The sequence below is a fragment of the Chroicocephalus ridibundus genome, chromosome 5 (genome assembly GCF_963924245.1).
Source record: "Chroicocephalus ridibundus chromosome 5, bChrRid1.1, whole genome shotgun sequence".
NCBI classification, from domain to species: Eukaryota; Metazoa; Chordata; class Aves; order Charadriiformes; family Laridae; genus Chroicocephalus; species Chroicocephalus ridibundus.
The window spans coordinates 41,929,074-41,948,107 of record NC_086288.1 but is presented as its reverse complement, the minus strand read 5'-3'; the positions used below and the strand labels follow the sequence as shown (position 1 = coordinate 41,948,107).

The following is a 19,034-nucleotide window of genomic DNA, read 5'->3' as shown; positions in this document are numbered from 1 at the left end:
GGTCCCGTGCTTGTGTTCCTGTCTGTGATGGGTCCATGTACGCATCCCAAGAGCAGTTCTGCGCCCCTGCTCCAGAGCACAGCTCTGGGCATTGCTTAGCAGGGGGCCCAGGCCACCTGCCCCTAATCCTTGCTTGTGACTCGAGTGTGAGGCTCCAAGACTTAAATGACGAAGAGCAGCCTCCAAGGAGCGGAGCCCCAGGGCTCTCCCTTCCATATGGCCTTGGTTATTTGTGCATCTCCATCACTGCGGTCACTGTATCTTGGTGCGCTGTCTGCTTCCTCCCGTGGAGCTGAGCCTAGCAGACGTGCAAAGGGGCTGACCCAGCTTTCACTGAAGAGGGTGATGGTGAGGACGGAAAATGCTCCAGCATCTGTGCCAGACCAGTGGTCCCTGTGCAGCCCTGTGCTCCTCTTGGCTGGGATGAACGGATATTTATTTTTCTTGCTTCAGCAATGACGTCATCTCTTGTAACAGCCGACTTGGGACTAAGACATAAGTGCGCAAGACAAGAGGAAAACTCCTACGCGTGGCCTGCTTTATTTATGTACCCTGCCATGTGACAGAGAAGTGCGTGCAGTGGGGAAGGCTCTTAGCCTCTGCTGATCAGGAGAGACTGTCCATTCTTTCCTGGCTCAGTGTTGCAGACCAGACCTGTCATCTTGCTTAGGCTGCTGCTCTCTGCTTCACCTCATCTCATTTCTGGTGGCGGTTTGGGGTGTAATAGATGCTTTGGGAAAGCATAAGAAATAAGGTAAATGCAGTGTGAGCGGTTGGCTGGTCACAGCCTTCCTGTTGCCAAAGCAAAAGTCTGCAGTGAACCCTGACTTTAGGACCAGGAGATGATCTTTCTGGATTCTGCCTAGATTAGGATTCCTTCCATTTGCCTTCGCAGAATCATAGAATGGTTCAGGTTGGAAAGGACCTTAAAGATCACCTAGTTCCAACCCTGCTGTCATGGGCAGGGACACCTCCCTCTAGATCAGGTTGTTCAAAGCCCCATCCAGCCTGGCCTTGAACACTTCCAGGGATGGGGCATCCACAGCTTCTCTGGGCAACCTGTTCACCAGCCTCACCACCCTCACAGTAAAGAATTTCTTCCTAACATCTAATCTAAATCTACCCTATCACCCTCCATGATAAAGAGTCCGTCCCCGTCTTTCCTGTAGGCCTCCTTTAAGGCTGCTATAAGGTCTCCCCGGAGCCTTCTTTTCTCCAGGCTGAACAACCCCAGGTCTCTCAGCCTGTCTTCACACAGGAGGTGCTCCAGCCCCCTGATCATCTTCGTGGCCCTCCTTCTTTCCCTTTCCTTTGTCTCACTCCCACTGTCTTCTTACAACTAATTTCCATGTGTTGAACAGTGAAGCAACTGGGTGCAGCTCAAATGCAGCCATGGCACCACGTCACAGCAGTTGTGTGCCTTGGCTGAATTCAGTCTCTGTACTTGCAAAATGGCATCCTGGCAGCCAGTCCTGAACACGGCTTTGCTGAGGTGCTTGGGGAGGCATGGCTTATCCTTGGCTGCTTGCTCTGCCCCTTTTCTCACAGTGCCGAAATGGTCCTGGATGAGCAGCTTGCTTTGCTTCTGCCCAGTCCAGGTGCTATTGGCCAAATTAGGTGGTGTGGGGGAAGTCCTTTGGATATCAGACTTCCTCATGTGGCAACAGCCTGTGTGCCTCCCTGTTCTCTGCTAAAAGTCCATGCCCCAGATTAGCTGAGAAAAGTCAGAGTACTGGCCTAGCAGCTGCAGCTGGGATGCAACAGAAGCAGAAGTCTTGGTCTCTGTAGGCCAGGTGGCAGTTTGCACTGGGAGAAAATGACTTGGGAGCTGCTCAAAGCACAACCAACCTCTTCCCCTTGGGGCTGCCTTTTTCTGTTTCCTGTTCTGAAAGATGTGTCCTTTTATAACTGCTACCTCCTCCCCTTTAGGGCCTAGCGTGGTGCAGGCATGAGACAACTTCTGCTAGGATATCCGTTCTCACACTGGGATTAGGGAAAGTACCCAAGTTCCCTCTGGCTGTCAGGAGTCGGTCAGAGCAACAGCACAGTTACTGCACTGCTTCACACTGTGGTCATCGGGTGGTGGGCTTTTCAACAGGGACCCCAATTTTGTGATTTGCTTCCCCTGACAGTCCCTTTTCCCTCTTCCCAAGTTTCCCCTTTAGCAGCTTGCTTCTATCAGCAATAAATCACAAGCTCCTGTTTGTTTACCCCTATCCATCGGCATGGTGTTTCGTTGACTTTGTACCCGTTTGGTATTTATGATATTGTTGCCAAAGTAATTTCCACTTACATCACCAGTTCAGTCAAGCTAATCCCCTGTCGTGTCCCCCACCCAATCTGCCGGATTTTGTCATTTTCATATTATTGTCTGATTTGCATGCCCCAGGCTGGGCCATTTGTATGTGCATTACTGCCCTTTGCTACTGCCCCTTCCCCAGTTCCTCATGCCGTGAGCTTGTTAGAGAGGCGGGGATTAGCCACCAGCTTGCACACCCTAACAAACCCGTATCCCTGTGCCTGCAGGGGTTCTGCCCTGTCCTCAAGGTACCTGCCCTTGACACCTTACCCCAAGCAGCTGCCTGAGATGCAGCCTCCTGCCAGGCATGGAGTGATCCCAGGGCATGGGAAGAGCAGGTCTGTGCTCTGCGTGGCTAGCGGGGCCTGTAACTGAGCTGGGATCCCAGGGAAAAGAGATGGCAATGATGGCTCTGCTCTCTTGCTGTAGCAGTCACCCCAGGAGCACGGTGTTTGCATTGTGCCCTTGGTCAACTGCAGCTGTTTCTCAGGAAGTATGGGTCAGTGCTGGGATTGCTGCGTGCAATACACACTATAAACTCCAGGCAGTAAGTGAGCATTGTGGTGGATAACTTTATTTTGAAACAGCTTGTCAGAACAAAGTAGAACACAATGCCCTGGTGGTGCTCAGCATCCAGGAAGCCCAGTGGGACCACCCCACCTTGTCTTAGTCCAGCTGCCCTCAGCTCCTGCCCTGCCAGGGGCAGCTGTCCTATGTTTGCCCTGAAAAACAGGCTAGCATCTGTGCAAGGACTGGGCAGAAGCTCTCTGGAAAGCTCCAGGTCAACGCCAACCCCATTTTCTGAACCCTGCCAAAAAGTACCTGCCATGTTGGCTTCCAGAACAGCCCCATAGGCACATACAGGCCATGAGGAGGAGAGTGTCCAAGCAGCAGCTGGCTGGGGGAATGGTGCTGTGCTGCAGCTCCAGCTGCAGTGAGCTGTCACTGTGTAGGAGCCAGCCAGGGCATTACAGCTGGCTTGGCACTTGCTACAAAGCCCTTCATGAGCTGGGGAGTTGGACAGTGAGACCGAGACCAATTATGGAAGCAAGCAAATCGGCGTCATCATGGGTAGTGTTGCTCTCAGGAGGGCAGCGTTCTGGGCTTTAAGATTCAATTCAAAAGCCCTGTTTTATGCATATTCAGACCCCCTGCTGAACATGCTCCTGGCAGGATGACGGCAGCTTGACGTTACAGCCTACTTTATCTATCCGCCTGACTTCCTCACCACCCTGCTTGCAGCTTTTCTGCGCTCGCTGACAGTAATCTGTGGTTTGTGGCCTGTACTAGCCTAGTCTCAGAAACCAAAATTTGAGGCATGCTGGTGGTGTGTGCTGACAAGAATGGAAAATACGGGGTGTTACGGGGAATAGCTGAATCTCTGGACAGAGGGCCCCAGAGTAGCAGGCTTCCTGCAGACTGACTTGGTGACTAACAAAACCATAAAACAAGGAGGAACAAACAATGGGAAGTGCCTGTCTGACCAAGGCCAAGCTTAGTGTCTTGCCTGACCGCTTCCGGCCCTGTGCGTAAGGCTTGGCAGCTGAGCAAGAAGCCAAGCTGTGACTGCACGTGAGCAGCTCAAACAGTGCCCTGGGCTTCACTGCAGAAACTCATTGTACTCTTTGGGGAGCAGGGAGTGCTCACAGGGATCTCTCCTCACCACTGCTGGTCTGAACACTTGGACAGGAGAAGGAGCCATCGGAAGGGGCGCCACTGTGGCTTTGGCTCTGCTTTGATGCTGCAATACAGGGACAAAATACGAATGCACCTTGTGGAAGGAGGCACTGGCTTTTCCAACAGCGCACTGTCCGATTGTGTCTGCATGTGCCAGCTGTTGAGCATCCCTCTCCTCCATTGCATCAGCTTATGCTACGCCCATCCCTCTGCTGCAAGTGAATGTTGCCCCTGCCATATGCTGCCTTCCCTTTATCACGAGGGTATCAGGGAGCTGCCCTCAGCCCTTCTGCGGGAAGCAGACCAGAAGGGCAGAGCGGAGACTGTCTAGGTTAGCCAAAGGCAAGAGACATACCTGCTTGGGTTGATGCCGCTCTGGTCGCTGGTCCCTGGGCTGGGCCTGCTGCCTGTGCAGAGGTTTGTACAACATACTCTTCAGGTATTTGTAGAGGTTGCTTTTCAGGTGCAAGGGGTTATAAGCAACTTCCACTTCCAAGCTGTTCAGGGCGCTCTGCTCAGACAGAAGAAAGAAACCAGTGGCTATGAAATGTGACAGGCAGAGGCTGGGGGTTTTTATTGTTTTTAGTGTCGAGGGCTGTTTTTGCAGGGATGAGCATTACAGACACTCCATGCCACCCTGCAGTGATGGGAGAAGGGATCTTCGGCTGTGCTGCTGCTCACAAAGACCACTCTTAGCTGTGTGTAGAACAAGAGACACCTGCAACCAGGTTTTAATGGATTTAAGCATTCCCTTGCAGGATGCAGTCCTATCCTCCCCCGTGCCCAGAATGAGACAACAAGCTGGAGCACCCTTTCTGGGCACTGTCACACTCAACTCTGCTTCGTAAGGCCTCTTCCCCCTCTCCCCAACAGACATGCAACATTGCTCCAAAGGACAGGCATTTGCTGTCCATGAAGAAAGCTGTAGGATATATTGGCTGCTGGGAAGAAGTGCTCCATTATATTCCAGCTGTCACTAGGCATTTTCACAGCTTTTTCCTCCTCTGCTTATCTGCTTAGACCTATAGTGAGGGCTCTGCCATTCCTGGCATGACCTGAAGCAGAGGCAGACAACTCAGGAGAAGAACATATGGATGCACAATAGGAAATGCAGAAGCCTGAATCTATTGGAAGAAACAGAGACACTTTGTGTATTGATTTATCTCATGCCTAAAGCACCTCTCTCTGCAGTCTGAGGAGGTTCATGCAATGAGGGAGATAGATACATCTTCAGCAGCAGCTGCATGTCCTGTGCATAAAGGCTGATCATTACTCTGATCCCTGCTTGTACAACAGGGGTCCTTTCCACAGATATTCCTGCAGGGCTGTCAATGACTTACCTCTATAGGGCCATGCACTCTCTCAGGATGTTCAGCAAGGAGGGGTGGGAAGGTTGACGGCAGCAAGAGCTCTCTGATGGCAACTGCTTTGACAAGTAGAGTGGCAGAGTCAGAAGGGACAATGATGTAGTAGGAATGCACCACGATGTTCCAGTTGTTTTGTGGCTCACGTTTGGCCAAAAGCATCCACTTCCTTTTCTAAATGGCAAAAGCCAAAACCAGTGTGAAAAATGGGCAATAGCCACTTCCTTCAGCACTGAACCCTGTAGAGTTCAGGAGCAGAGACATTCATACACATCAGAATAAGAACTGCATTACAGTTGAGGATAGTATGTTGTTTGTTTTTTTTTTTTTAATTGAATGTGAGACAATTATTAAGAGAAACATGCAATTTTGCTTTATGACTTGTCAGTAATGGAAAGTCCTCCACATCCCAAGCGTTTGTTAATTATTTTCACAGTTAAAGATGCACATCTAACCCCAACCCTGACTTTTGCATTTCATACCTCCAACCACTGGATTTCTGATAGGCTAGAGTCTTCTCTAAGGTTTGATGTGCTGCAGCATCTTTCCAGTGGATACATTGGCTTGAAGGATTTATAAGCCCAACTCTGGCCCATGAGATGAAGCTGCAGCTTTTGAAACATGTTTTCTGGTGCAAGCTAGACAGGTCTTACTAGATGTGCACTAACTATTCCTTTCTATGGCAATCCTGACTACTGAGACTGCAATTTTCACACACTCACCAGAAGACTATGACATAGAGCATGGAAGCTATGCTGGTTTATCTCCAGTTCATCCCAGTCTAGCTGCCAGCAGCTTGTGGGCTTGATGATGAAGGGCAGGCCGTATAGTACAGACTCACAGACCCCTTCATACTTCAGAGCCCTGCAAATATACAGCTCATGTTAGTGAAGCACAGCCAACATGAGACCAGCAAGAAGACTCTATCAGGAGATGACTAGCTCAAGTGGCCATGGCAGTATCAGCTGCAATACAGCTACAAGCACTAATGTCTGTATTGGTGCGGCCTGACACTGTGAAACCTTGCAGAAAAGTCCAATTGCAGTGAAAAGAGGTTTTCTTGCTAATTTCCAGACTCCTTTGCATCTGTGTTGACAAGAGCATGCCAAGAAGCAAATCCAATCTTCATGTGTTTTATATACAGAATGGATTGTTACTCTTGCCTTGTGGGCAATAACTCACCCAGGAAATTACATCTCTTCCTAAGTGATTTTTACTGGATCGTGGTTATCCTTCACTTAAACTGACACATAAACTACTCCTGCACAGAGCCAACATCCCACCACAAACACCACTACAGACTTTACAGTGCTTGACATTGCCTATCCATAGCACCCTTCTGCTTCGTGACAGGGCATTATTAAGTAGCTTCAGTGCTACTAAATGGCTGTGGGCCATTTAGGCACAATTACTGAGTGCTCTTCAGCTACTGACAGGATGAGAATCATTTTAAGAACAACTGTATAGTTTAGAAATTACACAAAATTTTTCTTATAAATAAACCTCAGAAAAGGCACCAGAGAGCATCACTCTTCTTGTTATGGTCTGTGCTTACCAGCCCAAAGACTGCTGATGGGAAAGCAAATAAATACTTAACGTGAAGTAACACAGAACTATGAGGCTTTCCTTGCCTTTTTACTACTAGTCAACCAGTTAGCTCAGGCTCTGACATCCAGTTAATTGCTGCAGCCTCATTAGGTAGTGAGAGAACAGCAGAATTATATATGGAGCAATGGCTTCAATCTACAGAACTTCACACTGAAGGAAAACCACTGTTGCACGAGTAACATTTATACTGTTACACTCATAAAGTGCTAGTGTCATGGTAACACTGTTTTTGGCTCTGCGCTTCTGTCTGCATGTGCGGGATGTGCTGTTCCATAACACTAAGGGTTACAGGGGTTGAGGGTATCTTACATGAGAATTTTGCCCACTAACACTTTGAGTCCCCAGCACTTTATGGTGATGTTACTAGGTCCTAGCTGAAATTGCACAGAAAGAGCGTAGGCTGTTATTATAGCTGCCTTCCAGTTGCCAAGCACAAAGCATATAACAACGCTTACTTTACAACCTGGAGTTTATACAGCACTGTAGCTGGCCAGGCTGCCATCTGGCAGGGTGAATTCAAATCTGCTGCTCTCATGGTGCCATCAACCGTCCCAGAAAGTAGAGCTGGGTCGAGCAATCTCTCCTGCAAATCGCACTTCAGGCACACTAGGAGAAGGAGGTTGGTTTAGATTGCTGGAAATGGCGATGTTTAGCACATGACATGCTCAAAGCACTTAGAAACACTAAGTTAATGTTTTCTAGTAAGGCAACTATTAATGGCAAAACAACGCTAAAGCCTGTGACACAAGGCAACAGTCTATCCCCATTTTACTCATGTAGGGAAATACCACTGCTTGGCATGTTAATGAAACAATGATTGGTTGGTAACTGGGAGGCGAGTTCCAGTTTTGATGATGAGTGGCCAGCTGTAGAGGGAGCAGAAGCTTGCTTCCCAATGCCACACTGAGTACAGGGCCACACGTTTCCTGCCAGCTTTTCTATCTGTGTTTGTGGAGAAAACCAGCACACTGATGACACTAACTCTGGTATAATATGATATATAGCTGCATACAATTTCTCTGGCCTTCTACAGGTTTCTTGAGTGTGGGAAGGTGAAAAAACCTGACTGCAGCGTAACTTGGTTTGTCTTGTTAGCTACAATAAGACAATGCATCAAGTATGAAATTCAATATAATGAAGAAGGAAAATCTACCTTTAATAAAATATTATAATTGCCTGTGCTGGTCTGGAGGCTGTTATGGTAGCTACTAAATAAATAGAAAGTCGCACCAGGCTTTCTGATCTGCTTGCTAAGGAGCATATCTGCAAAAGCCATCAGCAATTCTATATAAGCTTTGCTTCCAGGCTGGAACTGGCCTGTGGATCACCAGAAGAAAATAAGTGCACTTCTGCTGCGATGGCAATGGGAAGCTGCACATGAGTACCATGTTGGAGTGGCATGTAGTACCGTACTGGAGAAGCATGGAAAGGGGATTGCCCGAAGTGCATGTGCAGATTCTCATGGCAGTGCAAATGGTGACAATACAGTTAACAGCAACTTATGGGAAACACCTATTTCTGCTGTAGTTGTTGGTGTTTTCAGTGCTCACCCAAGGATGGATTAGAGATTTAGACTTACACTAGTAAAGAAAAAAAAATTACATATTCCTTATATTTTTTCCCATGCATTATTATAACTGTTGGCAGCTCCAGCTAGAACATTAGCTATTTTAGTGCTTAATCAATAGATATAAATACATGCCAAATCCCTTTGTAAGACAGCCTTCATTTAAGTGGAGCTCTGGCACAGACTTCTAGTATCAAATAGAAGGAACAAAATTTTTAGGCCTATACAACTGAGACAGAAGGTCCTTGGCTTTCAGTATGTGAGGGCCCTTTTACCTTGACCAAGTGGCTATAAATTCACATCTCTTCAAGGAACATTTTTGCTGCAGAATGGAAATTAATTATGGCATCAGCAGCCACAGGACATGGCAGCAACCTGGAAGTGTTCTAAGCAAATGACCTCTCTCAGCCCTCTAGGCCTGAGACACCAGAAACCCCAGACAGATTTCAAAGTCACCCAGAGACCTTACTTGGGTCTCTAAATGTGAGGAAACATGCCCATAGGACAGGTCTGGCCAATCTTTAGGGCTGTGGGATTTAGGAGTTCCCTGCAGAGGGGGAGAGAAAATAAAATACTTAGGGTGGTCTTGGGTGCAGCAGCATGGCTGAAGCCTCCTGATGGAAGGAGGAGGTGGAGGTGCTCTCTCTCTGTGCCATAGTCATTTAGCCATGTTTTAAACAGCATCTCCAAGCTGATGACATTGTCCTCTACGGTTTGTACATCAATGTCCATTCCCAGGATTGCAATGTCTGCAGGAAAAAAACGCGAAAAAGCACAAACATTTTTAGCACTAGAAAAGAACATTCTTTTGCATTTTCCACTAGACTACACTATCCTTAGTCCCTCAAGTATTTTTGCATAATTGAGAAGCCATTACCATGCCAAGCACAGCACAGCACTATGATGTCCTCTTAAAAGGACATTGCTAGAAGCAGAGCTGCTCCACAGGCCACGGCAACACCGTTATTATCAATGGGGTGGGTATCAACACTGTTCTTATCAATGGGGTGGGTGGACTGGCTACTGTCGTCTTCAGAGGACTAGTTGTGACTGATGCACACCATCCTCTGCTGTGGTCATCTTAGCACTGGCCTCAGAGACTCTTCTCACAATTTTAAACCATTTCCACCTTTTTCCTAAGCAAGGGACACTGGATATTTGGTGCTATAAGAAATCGGAGAGACTGAAATGCTACACTAATGGGGAATTTTGTAGTAGTGATGGAAAAGTACTACTCCTCATACAGAAGATGAACGTTACTTCGCTACTTTGCAATACTGCCCCGTGACTAAATTGCCAAACATCCTCAATGTGTGTTTAAAAGAGCAGCTAGTTACAGACCTGAGAAGAACAGAAGCAAAACTTGACCCAGACCTGACCAACACAGAGGACATGTTTCAACATGTTACAGTTGACGTGCTGCTTGATAACAGTAATCCCGCAGTAGATCAGCCTCGCAGATACAACAGTCAAAACTATCCACCACCATTACATTTCATTTCAAACAAGTGAAATGCATAAAATTTAGAGACTTGTTTAAAAGAAATTAAAAGGACAAAGTAAAAATGTTTGCAAGGACATAGCAAGTATCTAAGCCACGATTCTGGAGGTGCAGAGCAAATGTATATGATCTAGCAACAACATTTCGGAATGGAGAAACGTAGACTGGACAGCAGAGTTAGGGAGGTCATAAACAAGATTAAACCCTTGCAACACCACCACCCCCCTGGCCCCTTGCAATAGGAACTCAAAGGTGCATCCAAATGAGAAGCTAGCATAAAGTCTGGCAGATTAAATAAATAAATAACATTCTAAAAAGGTAAAAGTAAACACAGAAGGAAGAGACAGCCTTAATAGGGTCACCATACAGCTAGGATGTGAAACAGGTATTCTGAGAAGATGAATAGATAGCAGAAATAGCCGTTTCCCCCCATTGTGTTTACCAGGCCAGCTGAGGACTAAAATACAGTGCTACATCCATCTGCAATGAGAAATCTTTTCTTTACGCATTAGTATTTATAGTTTGCAAAAATGACACTATGCATCCGCTCCTACATTAAAAAACAAAACAAACCGACAGAAATTCATTAGTCTCCCTCTACATGGCAAATAATCTAGGGCTAACATAATGACTGTAATTCTTTAAATGGTATGCAACTTGCAAACGCACTTTTGTAGTATGGCCATCACAGCAGGACATACATTCCAATGGTCCCCACCATCCAGCCTTGGAGAAGGCATTGAGATCATGTAGGCTGTGCCTCTGCAGCAAAGAAGATTCAACTCCTACTTAGGATGGGAGGTCCTTCACACTGTCCTTGTTACTGAAATCCTTTCATTCTTAATGTCCGGTCTGACTGTCCTTGGCTGCAAGGACATTTCATTCCTTTTTTTTTTCCAAGTTATTCCCAAATCTGTATAGTAAACTGATTATTCCCTTCATTTTGTAGCAGCTTTTAAAAATTTATCTTAAGACTGCTATCATGCCTTGCCCCAGTCTTCTCTGAGCGTTATGGAAATATGAGTTTCTACCCCATGGAGCAACGCTGGAGGATACTCTGGTGGAAGGAAAAATCCTGCTTTTCTCTGGAGGCTGCTCTTCATGAACAGAGCTATTACCACCATCAGTCTCTTGCCCTGATGCTATGAGTCTTGCTCTCATCAGTGCAGAACGCACTGATGCACCTGGAGAGCATGCTGGCTGTGTTTCAGCTGAAATGCGCTCCCTACTTTTTTTAGACTTAGGTTTCTCTCTGGGATATGCACTGCAGATGGCATTAACAGTTCAGAAGACAAAGCACCAGGAAATGCATGTAATTTACTTTAACAAATAGTGTACACACAGGAAACAAGGAGAATTATCTTTGTTTTGAGACTGTGTTTGGGGGCTGGTAAATGTTTTAGTTCTTTCCTCAGTAAATATTTTCCTATTTTTAAGTTTTCTCTTCTATAATAGATATGTAGCCACTTACACACCTTAAGTTGGCGCAATACATGGCAATTGTAAAAAGAAATTCACTGCATTCATTGCTGTCCATTCTTAGGAAGAACAGGTCAGGATGCTGACATCTACTGTGCGTTGGGTCTTAAAATTCCTGGAGAGCAGATATGCAGAGCCATTTAGTGTTCAGCCATCTGCAGAGCACATATAGAAAAAGGTTTCCTGGAACTTGCAGAAGACGGATTTTGTTCATAAAAAATGTATTAGTGCTTTATCCTCAGTGCTTTTTTTTTTCCCCCCCAAAGGAGAAATAGATAGTGCCAATACGTATATCACATACAAATATTAACCTTCCTTAGCAAATGGTTTGGCAATGCTCAGATGCTTTAAGTGTTTGTAATGGAGTAGGGGCAAGATAATAATAATTCTCATGTTATCAATTAGAGGCCAGTCCGCTCGATCCTACCAATTACTCCCACACACCATTCTCACCACAGATGTTGTATGCATTGCTCTCTTTACGGGATTTATGTTATATCGTGATCCCTGTTCCAGTCTGCAGTCTGACAAGTGCTAACATTTTATCATTAAAGAAACATTGCAGATTTAGCCCCTGTCCCACAGAGGAGCTGCTGTGCAATTTTGAAAAAGCAATCCTTGTTGCTCATCACATGGTCTGTCTTTGTCTAGAAATGCACTCTCCCAAGGAGGTTGCCCCTGTGAAGAAAACAGCAAGCATTTTTCGTCCACGACAGGCTGTTCTTAGCACATTCAAAGCTATTCTAAGACTTGCCAACTGCAGGGCTTCAAAATATTGGAGTCTTTTCTAGCTGCATTAACCTGGAAATAAGCCTATGAGAGGGGATATCCTGATCCTGCCTGCCTTTAAGTACCATAGGAAATTGTAACTGTATGTTTCTTTCCTCTCACCTCCCGGAACTGAAAAATCAGGTGCTTTCTCAGGATGCAGATTTTGCATCTCCACATCTTCTTGGCTTTGGAAGAAGCAATTTGTAGTACAGTACTATGTGACAGTAAAATAACACAGATGGTAACATTCATTAGTGGTCCAGTAGGAACCCTTGCAGTGAATTAGGATCTCACTGCAGTAGCTGCAGTATAAGCAAGGCAATGAGGTGATCTGAGCCTTGAAGGTTTTACAGTCCAACAGAAGATGCCAAAGAAGGAAGCAGGGTAATACCATTTACTCCACAGAAGTCTAAGAAGAAAATGCAAGCTTCTCACTGAATTGTCTGTAAGAGTATCTTGAAATCATGAAATACAAATTAATTTTGGCTGGCAAGGTAACTAAGTGACATGTCTCACTGAAAGCCTGACCAAAGTGTCACAGCCGCTGCCTCCCCAATGGCTAAACCTCCAGCTGCTTGTCTATGCCTTCCCCAGTGCAAGTGTCTGTGGAGTATCGTCTTGAATACGATACTCAGCAGCATATTCAATGCTGTAGGTATTTTTTTCTTGCATAAATGGAAACTTCCAGCCTTCACCAGATACTTAACAAGCCCAGTTTAACAAGGTTGGTTCTGTCTATCTGGCATTTGCCAAAGATGTCTGCTTCACAGAGACGAGGAACAACTGCACAAACCTGCCCCCAAACCTGTTTTTTTCTCATGTTTATTTATTAGAATTTGTCTTATGCCTTTAAATTTCACATCCAAAATTCCTTGGAGGGTTGGGGCAGGAGGAGGGAGAAAAGCGAAGTATTTAATTCCAATAGCTATATCTCAATATAGGTTCCTTACTCACATAAACAGTCTGCAGATCTACAGGATTAAAGACGAAAAGAGATGATAGACCCTATAGCACAGATTTGCAAGTTAAGTGAAAACAGGTTCACTTTTTTCTTTTCCCAGGGTGGTGTGAGCACAGACCAATTTCCTGATATCGAACAGTTTTGATGGAGGAATGGAACTGAGGGGAGGGATTTAGGACTGTTTCTTTCAATAACAATGGTTTATACAGTACACAAAATCATAATTTTAGTTGTTCCTGGAAATTTTGGCAATTTCTCTCATTCCAGTATGCCCTGAGTACCAAGTCATAATTGTTAACCAAGTCTCAGAGCATCCAAACATCCTTTTATCTAAAAAAGAAAAAAATAATCAAATTTGCTTTTATTCCAGTGATGTTCTAAACATGGAAGATAGCAGAAACTCTAAACATAAACATCATTTATAAACATAGCTTCCAGCTCCTTAAGTCTTAATTTAACTGTTTTCCTGTGGTATGGCTTTTATATATAGGTATATATGTCCAATAATCTCAGTTTTGTTATCAAAGTCTTAGAACAATAACTGTGTTACAAGCGTCAGAGTGCGTCGGATTGTTTTTCCCTATCACATTGTGACAGTAGTTCTCAAGCAATATAACATCTCTTGCTGTATTTGCTGAAACAATTTTGTTAGCTGTTGCAGGTTTCTTCAGTGAAGCAGATGATCTAGTAAATGTTTGCAGTTCATGTGGTAAGCTGTTATGATACTTCCATTTTGAAAGCAAGCTTTTGTGATGCTTTTCAAAATGGCACTTAAGAGAAGTATGCTGTGCTATTAAAACACAAAAAAGGCAAAGCTTTGTTTCCTATTCAATCACTCCATGTTTCAGCATCAGCCATTCTTTGAAATCCCACATCCTGCATGGGATTTCCAGTAAGTTTATTCTTTTTTTTCTCCTCCTCCTAATATATTTAGTCTGTGCCATTTTGAAGGTCACTAAATGAATACAGTTTGGTTTAAATACACCACTACCTAACTTACGCTGTAAACATTTTTTCAAATTGTGCTTAAAATTTCACTCTCATGTCACCTTAAATAGAGTAATCACACATAGCGAAGGAAATTATTGGCTTGTTTTTGAGGTTTGGAAAGAATAAAACTCAGTGCTACTGTTGCATGCAAAAGAACCGCCTGACTGCACTAATGTTCTATCTGAGTACTTACCTGTTATTTCCTTTCAGGAAATCTGCCAGTAACAAAACTTGGGTCCTAGGGTGAAAAAACCTGAAATTCTCATAATTATAAAGAGCTACAGCTCTTCATTGTTAGAGTCAGTCCATATTTCTATTGCTTCCAAACTTGGCATTCGTGCTAATGGGTGGCTGTTGCTGGTCTGTAACAGCCTTATTTCTTCACCTCAAAACTAGATGTCTTTCTAAAGGTTCTTGATTCTCCAGAAACTGTGGGCTTGATGCAGAAATCTAATAAAACTGTACCCCCATGTTATGAAAGGAACAAAATTAGGTCATATTCTTGAAGTTTGTCAGTATTTAAAAGACAAAACAAAAAATCCTTTATTCCAGTTGTGTAATGGCCAAGAGAGTTATCTACCAGAGGAAATATGACACGCAGGCTGTTAAAAAGAAAAAAATAACACATCCAAGTCAACTGGGAAAGAAAGGTGAAAGACCAAACAGACCATTCTGGCCTATTCTACCAAGGTCTAGGTCAGACATTACAGACAGATGGTGGATGCATTTATGAAAGATGGGTGAAGCTAGGAAAACAACATGTTCCTGTTCTTGAAATCAGGAGTCATGAATATTAAGACGTGAGAGAAACAAACCCCTGATTTTAAGTACATTTTAATGGAAGGTTCTGGAGAAGCAGAATGTTTGGCTCAGGGAAGAACACATAAGGATTACCGCAGTGAACGTCAGAAGTCAGATATGGAGGCACTCAGCCTCTTCATACCCAAGAAACATCCATACAAGATCAAGGGGAGACATTCCATAGCAGGTGCCTTCTGCCAAGCCTCCTGCCTGACAGCCTGGCTGTTTTGAAAGTAATACTCAGAATGGTTGGATAAAAAAATCAATGTGTGGTCTGGTCAAAAGGTACACTGGACGGGAGAGCTTCCTGATTCGGGGACCAGATTTAAATGATCCCTTTTGAAAATTTGGGCCAGTGAGATGAAAGAACTTTGAGGAAGCTTGGCTAGCAGGACACAACTAACTGATCTTTACAAAGCAGACATGATGTCCAGCAGCTGGAACAGCAGCAAGAGACAGAAGCCTACAATGATGCAAAGACTTTTCATGAAACCTAGTCAGACAGTATTTCCACTTGCACTGGTACACATGGAGGCCATTAACTGTTAAGACCTCAAAAGAAGGACTGACAGGGCCAACCAAGAAGAGAGCTCAAATCTAGCAATCTAACTTTAAAGCCCTAGAGCATGTCAGAAGAGATTCTGAGAGCCATTTACCAAAGCCTTTACAAATAGGTTAGATTTTTTCAGGCTAATCAGGTTCACAGCATTTTAAGATCTCTGAGGTCTGTAGTAGAGCTATATAAAACAATAACAGAAGATTTGCTTCCAGTAAGCTGAGATGGAGTGGGCACAAAAAAATTTCTCAGGCAGAGGGTTTAAAAAGAGATGATTTTCTGATATGCTCCAAATATAAATGCAGGATGCAATGTCACAGCAATGCTCTGGATATTAAAAATGTACACAAGTTCAAACAGCCACTAAACAAACTAATGGAAGAAACAGTCATGGTGGGATACCCACCTCATAATTAATTGCTGCACCACAATGTTTATTTTGTAGTGGGGGATGTGCTGGAGTTGAACACAGCACTAATTCTTGCACTTCCTGCATGCTAGATCTTGCAACTTTAGTGTTCTTTACTGTAATCTTTTTCTAATACCATGAATATTTTTTTTTTCAGAAACAGAGGTAAAAAATCTTCTTCGTAAATCAGCTGGGCTCCTTTTTCAAATTATTTGGACTATCCGTTCCCTGAGGCTCCTCTTAGAGAGCAAATACATCATCTGAATCTTCTCATAAGTAGAAGATTCAGAAAATTACAGTTTCATCACCTGAAATTTCAATGGCCTTTGCCTCCCCATTTATGTTTTCATTCAATTTACTGGGTGAAAGGGCTACACAGCTTCACTTTTAAAAACAATAAGGTGTAGTTTTACATGCTCTATAACAGTCTTGTGACCAAGAGGCACACAGCACCTCCTGTTTTGTGGTGTTTAGTTTTTCAAGGCTTCCCCACGGGGGAAGCAGTGCTGTGCAGCACCAGCTTGATGCAAAGTCCTGGCAGTAATCCTCCTCACTCGAGAAGCCAGCATTTGCAGCCACCCAAAATACTGTCCTCTTCCCACATGGACAAGATCGGTGCTTTTAAAGAATACCTAAGCCTTGGAGCTGTAGGCAACAGTTCCTTCCACAATTTTGTTACTCGTGGTTTTGGTGCAGTTTTGGCATATTAAATTATTTCTAAAGTCATGTTAGAATGACAGAACTTTGATCCTCTTCCTTAGGACTCAGTGTTCCCTGTGTTAGTGGTAATGGTGCTGGTCAGAAAGAGAAGATGGTCCCTTTCTCTGGTCAAGCAGCTTTACCTGCAGAGATGAGCACTCTCCCTGAGGCCTCTGTTTTCAAACAGGCAGAGTCGAGAATAACCAGCTATGTCTCATTGAGGGAGACTGCCCCTTCAGGGCAGGAAAATTTTAACGGGTAGTAATACGGTAGATATACCTCTATGTGCTTGATTATACAACTCAGTGTTTGATTCAGTCGGCCACCAGATTAGTGGGATGCAGAGGCAGCAGGGATAGCAGTCATCGTCTGTAGCAAGATGCACCTAGTCAGTGCTGTGCTGTAGACAGGGGAAAACCAGCGTAAACTCCTGCTATTTATCAGTCATTTTATCAGCCTTGAGAAAGAGCTGAAATAACTGAGCAGATTTGAAAGTTAGGTTAAACGAAATACAGAAATGAAAGTTGCAGTTACAGCAGCATTGCAATGTACAGGATTTTACCACTGAAGCACTGTGGTGTTGGACTTTTGATCATCATCTGGCTGGTTTATTTAGTGTCTGCTCAGCGCCTTTTGCTTTGAAACAAAAAGTCTCAAAGCAGGAGCTAACAGGAATTTCTGTCTGTGAATTTCTCATGACTATAGCTTAAATTCTCACTGCTGAAAACTGTCAGACTAAGGGAGGAGTTCTTCAGAGACATGGCCGGGAAAAATAACATTGCAGGGTCTGGGGTGTATTCTCTCTTTCACTAATGAAGGATGTGGCCAGGTGTGCGAGGGACAGAGCAGAAGGGAATCTGCAATCCACCTAAACATTCCCAGACACTCCTCTGCCAATTGACCAGAAATTTGTTACTGCAACCAGAAAATAGAAATCCTCTGTAGGATTATTAAAGCTGTAAATGGCCTGCCTGCTTCTTCTTTCCTCCCTTCTGCCTACTTCTCTCTCCCCCAAATACCTGCTTCAAGGATTTTTTGATCAGCCAGTCAATTGCCCAGGGTGGTGCTCAGCAGTATGAGTATGTGTGTGTCTGAGAGTGTGCTACCCCTATAAACTGTGTGCATTTTTCTCTTTAATCTCTCAATAAATCTGTGTTGCACATGAAGTCAATTTTAGGTAATACCAAGAGATGCAGTAATGCATCTAGTCCATATGCTAATTTTGCCCAAATGTGATAAAGCCCCAGAGAAGTGCTGTGGTACAAACTTTTTGCTGTTCCTCCAGGCACAGTAGTTCCACTTACATGGGTGACACTAAATGACACAAAGGAAAGTGGCATATATCAGACCAAAGCAAGAACTAGCGCTTGTCCTGCTGTCCAAAGCCGTAATTTCCCTGAGTCTTACACTCTTACACTCACCACTGCTGCTGGGCTCTTCTGCTGGCATGCACTCTTCCACGTCTTCAGGCTCCAGAAAGTCTCTCTTTAAAACCTCAATGACTTGTATTCTTCGCAGACTCACAAGGTCTACATCTTTTAACTTCTTTTCCAAGTGATTTACCATTTCTTTGTTGGACTGGCTAGTCAAAATTGTGACCTGAAACACAAATCAGAGTGTACAAGATCTGCCTCTGACCCTAATACTTTCTTGATAAGCGATGATGCCAGGTCTGTTTGAATAGCACAGGTCCCACTATGGAGAGAGGAGAGATATCTCGCTAAAATATCTCATCTATTCAAAAGCAAATGTAAAAACTTTTTTTTTTTTGTGCTTTGGCTTGTATTTAAACCAATATGAAATGGATTGAGAGGTTCACTGTAGGAACACCAACAGGTTTTGTGCCACTGCTGGAAGAAGATGGAACAATCTATCACTGTCTTATATTCTGAGCTTTGCACTTACAGTCTGAGTCTGTCTGTGTATAGGAGGGACTCTGCCTGAGACTTTCTGAGGAACGGCACCACTTCCCATTACTGCATCAATTATAGTTCAAGTAGATTAAATTGTTACTTCCCATTTGAGGGCTGAGCTGAATGGGAATTATTTTTTTCTTTTTTTTAATAAATATGTAGTCTATCCTAAAGATGTTTCTTAAGAGAGCAACAGTAGGTGTGATTCCCACCTCCCAGTTTTGATGTAATACTGAGTGACTGCAAAGAGTTTCTTCATCGTTGACAATCAGCAACAGTTTCTAGAAACGTCAGGCATTTTTGACACCAGCTTCTACCCTCAAAGAGTAGTTAGGTGAGAAAGTTTTGAGTTCTGGCCTTGCCTGACAGTTAGTGACGGTGAAGTACTGAGTCTTCTCAGCATATCTGCTCACTGCTCCAAAGGACTATTTAATAATTC

At 44.2% G+C, this 19,034-nt stretch overlaps 1 protein-coding gene across 1 annotated transcript in view; it reads right to left on the bottom strand.

The window, feature by feature from the left end:
- Positions 1-2,591: 2,591 nt before the first annotated feature.
- M1AP (meiosis 1 associated protein) overlaps positions 2,592-19,034 on the bottom strand; it is a 40,528-nt gene continuing 24,085 nt past the window's right edge. Inside the window, exons 4-10 of the mRNA XM_063335172.1 lie at positions 18,104-18,281; positions 9,091-9,264; positions 7,404-7,554; positions 6,063-6,204; positions 5,317-5,514; positions 4,332-4,487; positions 2,592-4,040 (exon numbers count right to left, since the gene is read on the bottom strand). Coding sequence (XP_063191242.1) covers positions 3,900-4,040; positions 4,332-4,487; positions 5,317-5,514; positions 6,063-6,204; positions 7,404-7,554; positions 9,091-9,264; positions 18,104-18,281 — 1,140 coding nt within the window. The 3' untranslated portion in view covers positions 2,592-3,899. The remainder of the gene's footprint in view (positions 4,041-4,331; positions 4,488-5,316; positions 5,515-6,062; positions 6,205-7,403; positions 7,555-9,090; positions 9,265-18,103; positions 18,282-19,034) is intronic.